The 11596-nt window shown below is 48.2% G+C and overlaps 1 protein-coding gene across 1 annotated transcript in view; it reads right to left on the bottom strand.

Annotated features, from left to right (window-relative positions):
• Emilin2 (elastin microfibril interfacer 2) overlaps positions 1–11596 on the bottom strand; it is a 55233-nt gene that overhangs the window by 17215 nt on the left and 26422 nt on the right. Inside the window, exons 3-4 of the mRNA XM_005367550.2 lie at positions 8756–8931; positions 943–2835 (exon numbers count right to left, since the gene is read on the bottom strand). Coding sequence (XP_005367607.1) covers positions 943–2835; positions 8756–8931 — 2069 coding nt within the window. The remainder of the gene's footprint in view (positions 1–942; positions 2836–8755; positions 8932–11596) is intronic.

The following is an 11596-nucleotide window of genomic DNA, read 5'->3' as shown; positions in this document are numbered from 1 at the left end:
GTGTGCATGTGAGAGTGTAAGCATGCATGTGTAAGTGTGCGTGTGCATGTGAGAGTGTAAGCATGCATGTGTAAGTGTACATGTGCATGTGTGAGTGTGTGCACATGAGGGCTACGTCTGTGAGCGTGTGTGTGAGTGTGAGTGCATGCGACTGTGTGTTCATGTGTGTTTCTTTTGAGACAGGGTTTCACATAGCCTAAGTTTGCCTTAAACATGTGAGTGTGTTTATGTGTGTGTGCTCACACACACACATAAACATGCATGTAGGGTGTGTACGTAAGCATGTGAGTGAGTGTGTGTGTTTCTTTTGAGACAGGGTCTCATAATACCTAGATTGGCCTTAAACTTCTGATCTTCCTGCCTTCACCTCCCAAGTTCTAGCTACCATACCTCCACCTCCTGATGTAGGTGGGTCTTCTATCTATCTGTTGCTTTCATTGGTTAATTAATAAAGAAACTGCTTGGCCTTTGATAGGACAGCAGCTTAGGTGGGTGGAGTAGACAGAAGAGAATGCTGGGAGGAAGAGGGAAGTGAGGTAATCGCCATGCCTCTCCTCTCTGGGTCAGATGCCATGGATCCAGCCACCAGGTCAGACATGCTGAATCTTTCCCCGGTAAGCCACCACCTCGTGGTGCTACACAGATTATCAGAAATGGATTAATCAAGAATTAGCCAATAAGAGGCTGGAACTAATGGGCCAAGCAGTGTTTGAATGAATACAGTTTGTGTGTTGTTATTTCGGGGCATAAGCTAGCTAGGCAGCCAGGAGCTGGGCGGCAAGAATGCAGCCTGCAGCTCATTACAACCTCCCTTGAGGTGGTACTGGGAATTGAACTCGGGGCCTCACTGACATAGTTAATTCCCCAACCGTCTGAAAGGCTGGCACAGCTCTGCCACGAGCCGCACGCGTAGTACTGAAATGGGGCTGCCAATCCACTTACTTGCTGATGGCTGGAACTTCACCAGATCTTGCAAGTCCGTAGATATCTGGAAAACGTGGCTGTAGAATTGCTGCACGGAGTTCTTGAGGCCAGAGATGTCTCTGGAGTGTGACCTGAGTGTCCCGTTCATCTGCCGGACACAGTTCCACAGACTGCTCACGTGCTTGCCCAGCCCCTCCTTGATCCTCTGCAGACCCCCAGAGATGGCATCCAGCCTGCTGCACGTCTGCTCCAGCTGAGACACTCTGCTCTCCATCACAGACACCCCACTCTGAACCCCGTGAGCACTCTCCTTGCAGCTGTCCAGCTCAGCCAGCACTCGGCTGTGCAGCTTCTGCCAGCGCTCCTCCAGCTGGCCGCAGCACGGGGCACCAGGAGACGGGACGGTCCCCACTGTCCTCTCTTGCTCCCCAGTCTTGGTAAACCCACTTGCTTCGGCACTGTCACCGGCTCTGCTGTCACTCATTCTGCTCTGTGAACAAGTCCCCTTACATCCCGAGGGATTCAGCTGAGAGTGGAGAGAGCTGAAGTCCTCTCGAAGTTTTTGAATGCTGCGGCCTGTTTCTTGGAACTTCCTGTACATCGTATGGTTGAGGGATTCCAAAAGGCTCAGGCTGACGTGTGTGACGTCCTCTCCGCTCGGCAAACTGCCATCTATCCCATGAGGCAAGCTCTGCAGACAGATGTCCTCAACCACTTGAACTTTGTTCTTCAGGCGACTCAGCTCCACGAGGATCTGCGCATTCCCTGCCCCTGGCTGCCCTGGCAAGGCAGGGTCCGCTGGTGTCAGCTCCACATCTGAGCCATTGGCCACCTGCAGAACGATCCCCAGACGGTCCTCCAGGGAGTGAATCTTCTGATTGAGAAGCTGCCGCAAGTCACCTACCTCACCACTGATGGCCCCCCGAAGGGTCTCCTCGATGTAAAAGCAATGCTCTTCTGCGTTCTTTTCCGTCACGTTGATCCTCGCATCCAGCTCGGTCCATCTTGCATCGAAGTCCACATCTGATTCTGGACCCGAGAGGCGGTCAAACTCATTGTCCAGCCGCCCATTCAGCATCCTGGTGGCCTCAGCGACTCTCTCGATTTTCTGATCTAATGTCTTGATCTGTTGGCCAAAGTCACCATTCTTTTGACTGTCACAGCACCTCGGTTGGGCTGAGGGATCCGGCAGCCGGGCTCGAAGGTCGGAGATGTCTTTTTTCAGGCTTGCCTCCTTCTCCGCAATCAGGTCTACCACCCCCAGGTAGCTGCTGCCGTAGTCATCACACTGCTGCTGCAGGCCCACCAGCTTGTACTCACACGTGTTCTTCAGGTCGGCCAGCTTCCGGTCCATGCCTTCCATGAGCTCTTCCTTCAGGGCATCTATCTTGCTGTCCACATAGGCCTGGTACAGCTCATTGGTTGTCATGGTGACTGTGGGGCCCTGGGCCGCCTCCTGCAGCTGCTTGAGCTGCCCTTCGTAGCCTTTTACCTTGTCATCTAGCTCCTCCAGCTTATCGCTCTTGGTCTTCAGTGTGTCTTTGACTTCAGCCAGCTCAGACTTGATGTCTTTCATGCCAGAGTCCTTGCTGCTGAGGAGGCCCGGCAGCTGGCTCGGCTCTGCATCTCCGGCAAAGGCACCGTCAGGGGTTGGCTGTGGGAGCCACGGGGCTGGCCCTTTGCTGCCATCATCTTGGATGGTGTGCCTGAGGTTCTCCTTCAGCCCTGCCATGGAGGACTGGAGGTCCAGCACCATCCTGGTGAGCCGCACAACCTTCTCCTCCAGCACCTGGACTTTGGTTTGCTTAAGTTCCGGAGGACCTTGCTTTGGATCTGCTGCCGGGTCCGGTTCTGCTGTATCCGTTGGCGACAGAGTTTCCTTAGGCTGTGAGACGTGGCTTGGATCAGTATCTGAAAGAAAAAGCAGGACTTGAATGGCTAGTTTCTGCAAGGTGCCTGGAGGAGATCCTGAAGGCTTCCGTGGTAGCCTCCCTGACTCCAAGCACTTCTGGGGCAGAGAACAGGTTCGGAGTCAAGCAGACCTCCTTTCTACTCTGGTTTTGCTATTTACTGTTTGTGTCTAACTCTGGGAGCTACACTGCCCTCCTCTGCTGAAAAGTATGCACAGGAAGCAAGATAATCCGTGATGTCTGTCACCCTGATGCCACCATATCATATCATATCATATCATATCATATCATATCATAACATCTACTGCATCATGTGACTGTATCACGCCTAGTGAGCTGTAGCTACCCCACTGCTGACAGCTGGTGCTAAGATGCCACAAAGCACGCCAGAGAGATCCAACATGTGGGCACCAGCATCCCACAGTTGAGGTTTCCTCAAAACACCTCCAGAAAATCTTCTTTTCTCTTTGCTTAGCATCCTTATGCTAAAAGGGTCTTGTTTGCCCTTGTTGTGAAGATAATGGATACTAAATGCAAAAAGAGATGTTTTCCTAGCATGTGTGAAATCTTAGGTTCAATCCCCAGCACAAAAAAAAGGAGGAAAATATAAACATCTAATAATCTTACACTGAGAAAAAGAACCCAGGAAAACGATCCAAAAGACGAATAATAGCCACAGTAATGAATCCCGAAATGTGATGACATCGTCAAGAGAGAGGACACTAAGAAATCGGATGACATCGATAGAGAAAGCACAAAGTTAAACAAGAAAGAAGAGACAGACGCTTCAGAAACCCATGGCAACAGAATAAAGAGTGAGAAGCAAAGCGGCCACACCCTGGATGGCAGCAGAGGAGGAGGAAGAGGAACTCTAGATAAGGTCCTCACTGGCAGACCTGGCACGGAAAGGAAGCAACCAAACAAGGACGCAACCGCATACAATGCATGTGTGCCTAACAACGAAAGATCCTGGAATCCAGAGCACTGCGGGCATTTTGGCTTCATGTTCCTTATCTCATCTTGTCTCTTGTCTTGCAACAGCAAGCAGCTTTTAGTTATTAAAATCCACTTAGCAGGAAGATAAGACTTAAAACCTAATCTCCAAACTTCTAAGCAAGTGCTTTCCTGCAGAGAACTATGAAGAACACATTGGAATTTTTATTCTATCTTAAGACACTAGAAAAACAGTTGGGCCCTATACTCAGGAGAGACGGCCCCATCCCTCACCACAGGCCAAGGTGAACCAAACCTGAGGGGCAATGGTGTAGGGGAGCTGACTCTGCCTCCTCGCCTGAGCTGGGTGGCCCTGGGACCCTGACCAGTTCAACTGCCACCCAGGTCCACACCCTGGTCTTGGGTTGGCCCACCCTAACGATGACCCCATTTGGAGGTCGTGAAGGTACTGGTCCTGTGGAACGATATCTACAGGATCTTCATGACTCAGGGGCAGCCACGGGGCATCCCAGAGGAGCTCTGGTGAGAATCCAGTGATGGTAGCAGAAACCAGAGGCCTTGAACCAGACCAGTGACTCACTGCATGAACATTTGCTAGTAAAACTGATTGTGTGACACATGGAGGTCCCCAATGGCACCAGGAAGAATGGAGAGGTGCTGGAGAGGCAGGAAAGATGAAGAAGAGAAAAGGTTTATTTTGTTTTACTCTTGTTTTTGTTTGCTTGCTTGCTCTGTTTTGCTCCCTTTGGGGGAGGTGCTAAGAAGTGAGGGAAAGATATGGGGAACCAGGAGGTGAACGGAATCGGGGTGCATAATGTGAAACTTTCAAAGAATCAATAAAGAAGTTAAATTAAAAATAAATAAATAAAGATACTTGGGGGGAAGTAATATTCAGAATCACTAAACTAACTAAACGCTGTTTTTGAGCAAAGGAAACGAAACAAAATAAGACACAAGGGCGTCTGGGTATGGCGGTACACACTTAGCATCTCATCACTGAGAGGCAGAAGCAAGAGAACTCTGAATTCTAAGCCAGCCTGGTCTATATAGGAAGTTCCATATCAGCCAATTGATCACAGTGAGACCCTGTCTCAAACCCTGCCTCCACCAAAAAAAAAAAAAAAAATGCAGTCTTTCAGGAGTTATACTTGTGTGACATTTTGTTTGTGTTCTGACAAATAAAGCTTGCCTGGAGACCAGAGGGCAGAGCAAGGCACTAGTTAACCATAGAGGCCAGGCAGTGGTGGCACATGCCTTTAATCCCAGCACTCCGGAGATGGAAACAGAAAGTGATGGGGAGGGGAGTAGCCGGGATCTCAGGCTTTTTTTTCTTGGATGCAGGAAGGGAAAAGGAGCAAAAAGCAACTGCTCCTGGTTCTCTGATCGTCCAGGTCTTTGCCCGATATCTGGCTCCTGGTTTTTATAGATTAAGATGAATTAGATTAATGCTTCACATACGTACTGTACTCCCTAAAGCCAGGAAATGAATGACACAAAGTGAGAAGCAAGCATTTGTTCTCGAGACATGGGCTCACTGTGTAAAGCCACACTGGCCTCAAATTTCCAACGCTTCTCTTGAAGCCGTCCAAGTGTTGAGTCGCAAGTGTGCTTCACCTTCTAGTGAGCGGCTAGGAAATAAACATTCTCTTCCCTTTCATGTAACATCCCATCAATATGGCAATTAAAAAGGGAGGGACAAAGACCACCCCCAAAGCATAAAAAAAATGTAATCAAGAATTTTCAGACTGGGTAACAGTAATATTGAAACCCACAGGAAACTAAGCACTGTCTTAAAAATTCTGAGAAAAAAAATATGTGCCTCCACTTCTGCAAACACACAAATGCACATATGTTATATATATGCAAAACGAAAGTTCACCCCCATATAATCTCTTCATGGACATACTGGAGGTTAGGGATATTTGTAGCTCAGTGGTAGACTGCTTGCCCTGTATGCAACAAAGCCCTGGGCTTATTTGCAACACCTGGCTTGAGGCTGTAAACCCTTGGGAGACAGACATAGGAGGACCAGAGGTTCAAGGCTATTCTTAGCTACATAGCAAGTTTGAGGCTAGCCTGGGCTATCTGAGACCTTATCTCAAAGGGGAAAAAGAAAGAAAAAAAAGCAGCAACTGGAGGCTGTGTTCAAGCCAGATGAAGAAATGAACCAGATTCCAGAGGAGAGAGGAAAGTTCCAACCCCAGGGTGACAGGAGGAGGAGGACCGGTCACAGTGGGGTGGGTGAGAAGATTCCTGAAGAATCTCTTCAGCCAGGGTATCTGTTGCTGTGCCTGATGGAGCAGAAGACATAAAGATAGCCAGAGAAGAGTTTGGGATGATGTAGGAGGGATAAGAGCATCGAAAACCAAGCAAAGGAGAAAGACATACAATCACTAACTCTAAGCAATCCATAGTGCACTGTGGGGCACAGATATAAAATTCTATGGTTACTACATCGTATACCATGAATATTGATGGTGCAAACCACACGGTGTAACTGGAAAACACAGCTGTGCCGTGGACAAAAGGGAGTGGCAACTTCACCTCCCATAAGGAGAAGACACCAGATAAGGAGGTAAATCCTAGACTCAGCGAGTGCTCACATGAGCCAGAGACACGGCTCAGGAGTAGAGCACCTGCTTCCCACCCTCAAGGCCCTGGGTTCAGTCCTTAGCACAGGAAGAAAAACAAAAAGCATTGACAGTAAATTACCTCCGAGGCAGTGAAAAATGTCATCACTCTCCTTGCCTCTAGTCCTCATAAAACCGACTGTGAAGCTACACACATGTTTAAACTTTGATAAATAGAACCTGACCCTAGACAAATGGTCAGGATTCAGCAGGCCCTTACTTCCCATCATCCAGAGAGTCCCTCACAGGCCCTGCCATGACGGCCTAACACTATCTCAAATGAGCTGGAAACTGTGTCTTCCTTGTGTTATGCTTCCCCAAGTAGCCGATATCCAGCCTGCCAGAAAAAGAAGGTCAAGAAATATTTCCCGGGCAGGCGTTGTTTTAGACAGGGTCCCTGAACTCTATACCTAGTCCTAGTGCCTCTGCCTCCCACACGCTGAGATTACAGGCATGAAACTCCACAATAGGCATCTTATTGAAATTCAGCTACCATAGTAACGATGTTCAGATACGGATACAGAGCTGGAGAGAGATGACTTAGAGGTTAAGAACAGAGAGGACCAGAGTTCAGTTCCCAGCTCCCACAAAAGACAGTTCACAAACATCTCCAACTCACACCCAAGAGATCCTATGCCTTCTCTGGCCTCTTTAAACATGTACAACACACATGGAGACAGACAGACAGACAGATTCTCTCTCTCTCTTTCTCATACACACACACACACACACACACACACACACACACACACACGAACATTAAACAAAGAATAAAGAAAGTCTAGCCCCATGTGGCAGATAACCTAGATGGTATTGCATGACGGTACTGTAACCCAGGCACAGAAAAGAAAACACATGGGACCGTCCCTCTGCGTGGACTCTAAATAGTCAAACTCACAGGCACAGGAGTGGTGAGTACCGGGGGCTGGGGTTGGGGGAAGCGGAGAGGTGTTGACCAAAGGCACTCCACTTTGGTTATTAACATGACTACATTCCAGGGCTCTAACGTATAGCGGGGGTGATTAGGGTACTAACTTAATGTGGCCACCACTCCGCGTTCTGTGCTAGATGAGGTCATTCATTGCCTTGTGTATCTTGAGCACATTCAATCTCTAAACGTACTATTTAAGATTAAAAAACAACAACACAATGTGTGGTGGCACATATCTTTAATCCCAGGACTTGGGAGGCAGAGGCAGGTGGATCTCTGTGAGTTCAGGCTAACCTGGTCTACAGAGCAAGTTCCAGGAAGCTAGGGCTACTCATAGAAACCCTGTCTTAAAAAAAAAAAAAACATAAAGTCAAAAAACATATTTTCCTATGTTTTATAACTACTCCCTAATTTATGTACATTGTTTGGGTAATGAAATTTACTTAACAAACTACTTTACAAAAGATATTTTGACAAATTACTATTTTAAAATGTAAAACATCTCATGGGAAAAATAAAAACCAATAGCAATTTCAACATTTAATTTCACAGGAAAGAATTGGTCTCATTTCTTTGAAATTAAAGAGGGGGGAAATAAAGTCATACACAGCAAAAAAGGAAAACAGTTACCCATAGAAGTTTATCCTGTCTTTCTTATGCTTTAGCGCAAAGGCAAGCAACATAGAGAGAATCCTGACATGTGAGGGAATCCTGACACGTGAGAGAATCCTGACACACGACAATTCTGACATGTGAGTGAATCCTGGCACGTGAGAGAATCCTGACACACGACAATTCTGACACGTGAGAGAATCCTGACGCACGACAATTCTGACATGTGAGAGAATCCTGACGCACGACAATTCTGACATGTGAGAGAATCCTGACACGTGAGAGAATTCAGGCACATGAGAATCCTGACTTTGTCTTAGCTTTGCAAACAGCTCATCCAGACAGAGAGGGATCAGTCTATTTTATTTTATTCATTTTGATTCATTTGTTTATTGAGACGGAGTCTCACTGTGTAGCCCAGGCTGGCCCCAGACTGTCCATGACTCTCGTGTCACTACATCCCAGATGTGCAATACCCCTGGCTAATCTACCTACTTTAAAAACAGATGTGCAATACCCCTGGCTAATCTACCTACTTTAAAAACAGATGTGCAATACCCCTGGCTAATCTACCTACTTTAAAAACAGAATCTTAACGTCTTTAGATTTAGACAAGAATACAGGAAGTGTTTGACAGGTGGCCCTAAGGAAGCAATTTCTTTGCAAAGAAGTGTCCCCCCCTACTGTCCCTGCTCCTTCAGATACCTTTGTTCAATGGTCCGTCATAGACCCTGCCATTTACACCAGCAACATCAAAGGTGACCACATACAACAGGGCACCAATGAGACATTACCTGTGGCTTTCTTCAGGTTGTTTCTTGGTCGAGGAGGTGGGGGCCGGGGGGTCTTCAGGGGGTCTTTGGGACTTTCTTGGCAGTCTGCTCCTCTAAAGCCAGGACAGCATCTCCATTCCAACTGTGTCACTGTCTTGTACCTAGTGACGAATCTGGGCCTGAAGTTCACCCGATACCTGAAGACAGAGAGGATGGGGTCTCATGTTAGTGACCGCTATAGGAGCGTCTCCAGCCCTCCCCTGCTGGACCTCGCGATGATGTGGCGTGTCCTACACAGGTTCTGTTTTAAATGGCGGTACTATTTTGTGTGGTTCCAAAGGCCTGCCTTAGGTGGGGCCGAGCTGGAGGAGGTGGGCGCTTGGGAGTAGTGTAACCCTGCCTGCTTCTCTCCAGATCCATCCTACCTCCTGCCCACTGGGTACAACCCTCCTCTGTCACGTGTTCTCGCTGACAATGCGCTCTGTGCAAGAGTGTGGCTCTAAGCAGCCACAGACCGGATCTGTGGGAGAATATTTAGGAGGTGGGACCTAGTGGGAGGGGTTAGGTTATTGGGGGTGTCCTTGAAGGGGACACTGAAACTTTCGCTCTGCCCGCTCCTCTTGCACACAGGTCTGCTGCCTTACCTCAGGCCCCAAAGCAACGGGGCCAGCAAGTATTGGTACCAACCTCTGAACCTTAAGTCAAAGCCTTCTCTCCTTAAAAGCTGCCTAACAGGTGCTGGGGGCCTTGCTTAGAGCCCCAGTGCCAGGAGTCGGAGTGTAGCTCAGGGGGGCAGCCCTTGCCTAGCAGGGACTTGAGATTGGAGATTTGATTTGGAAAACAACAACAATAATAATAGATATCAGAGACCTTTCCAGGGAGCCGTAAAATCCTCTGGACCCACTTCTGGGCCTGGGACACTGACAATCCATCTTGGCAGGCGTACATGAGGGCCAGAGACAAGAGATTCAGCCAGGCTTCTCTGTTCACATCACAGACAAAAAACCCAACCACGCAGGAAAGCCCGCCCACACTCAACCCTGCTTCCGGTTTCTGACCTAGGGCCGTCTTCTCTCGACCCTCTTCACTTTCCCTTTCCACACTAGCGCCAGCAGCAGGACTTCTCTGGGGGCCAGTTTCCAGAGAGAAGCGGGCTCTGCATCACTCCCTGGGGGTTGCTGTGGGAACCTCGGAATGAACACTTGTGTCTCCGGGTTGCGGGGCTCACTCAGCCAAGCAACTCCAGGTTAAGCACCAGCTTGGGAGCCGTGCACTCAGTTCCGTTCCTAGGGGACAGTCTTCCATCTTCTCCGAGAGTGAGAATCTCAACACTGAGCCCCCATGAAGGCTTCTGCTCAGCTGTCCCGCTTCCCTGGGCTGTAGTTCTCACCTCCACTGTCACAACCACCCAAGGAATGTGGCCACACGGCTGCACCCAAGAGGCAGCCTGGAATGGGCCGGAGGTGGGTCTCGAGTGTACGCTTGAGATGCTCCTGAGAAAATCTCTCCAGGGAAAATCAAAGAGGAAGCCTGGGAAATTAAAGCAAAAAAAAACCAAGGGTGGTCATGATGGGCAGTGGGGTGACAGCTCAGAGCGGGCAGATTCTTTCCCAGGCTCTTCAGGGTGTCATTGGTTGGGCCAATGACATGGTTTAATGAATAAAGGCACCTGCCACTGAGCATGACCCGAGTGTCACCTCAGGGATCCACAGGGAGGAAGAGAACAAACAACTCAGCAGTTCTCCCTTTGACATCCACATGTCTGTACACACACACACACACACACGCACACATGCATACATGCTCATGCACACATACACACAAGAACACATGCATACACACAGAAACTCATTCATATATATATGCTCAAACACACATATATGCTAATATACACCGACATATACTAACACACACATCACAATACAATCACACAGACATTTTTCACTCACACGTGCATATATGCCATAAATACATATACCACACACAGTATACTCACACATGGATACACACCACACAGACATACATATATATATCACACGCATACACACACTCACTAGACACACACAGACACAGACTCATACTCTCATACACACTCACAAATACACGCACACAGAGACACATACACACTCACACTCACATATACATCACACTCATACATACGTTTTCCAAAAGGGAGAGAGATAAACATAGTTTTAGGCATTAAAAAAGAATCACATTGGCTCTTTTTTTATTTGTTTTTTGTTTTTTTGGTTTTTCGAGACAGGGTTTCTCTGTGGCTTTGGAGCCTGTCCTGGAACTAGCTCTTGTAGACCAGGCTGGTCTCGAACTCACAGAGATCCGCCTGCCTCTGCCTCCCGAGTGCTGGGATCTTTATTTATATTTATTATGTATACAATATTCTGTCTGCAGGCCAGAAGAGGGCACCAGACCTCATTACAGATGGTTGTGAGCCACCATGTGGTTGCTGGGATTTGAACTCAGGACCTTTGGAAGAGCAGGCAATGCTCTTAACCACTGAGCCATCTCTCCAGCCCACATTGGCTCTTTTTTAATTAAAAAAAAATTACTTATTTTTACCCTCTATCACAAGCAAAAAAAAAAAACCCAGAGATTTGAGAGGCAAAGTGAGCTGCCCAAGTTCATTCTCAGTGGTTGGAATGGAAACTTCTGGGTCCTTCTGTGCCACACACAGTCTCCCAGCATGCATTAGCATCCAGTCCGTCACTCTCTGGCAGATTCTCAGCTCAAAGCAGGGCTCCACACGGAAATCGTCCAGAGAGCGCTAAATCCCTGGGAGGAAGCATCTGCACTCCCCGCACAGCAGACGCATGCTTGAGCATCTTCCCTGGGAGGAAGCATCTG

This window comes from Microtus ochrogaster, unplaced genomic scaffold, assembly GCF_000317375.1.
Source record: "Microtus ochrogaster isolate Prairie Vole_2 unplaced genomic scaffold, MicOch1.0 UNK20, whole genome shotgun sequence".
NCBI classification, from domain to species: Eukaryota; Metazoa; Chordata; class Mammalia; order Rodentia; family Cricetidae; genus Microtus; species Microtus ochrogaster.
Note: the sequence above shows the minus strand (reverse complement) of the source record. Positions and strands in the feature narration are given on the sequence as shown.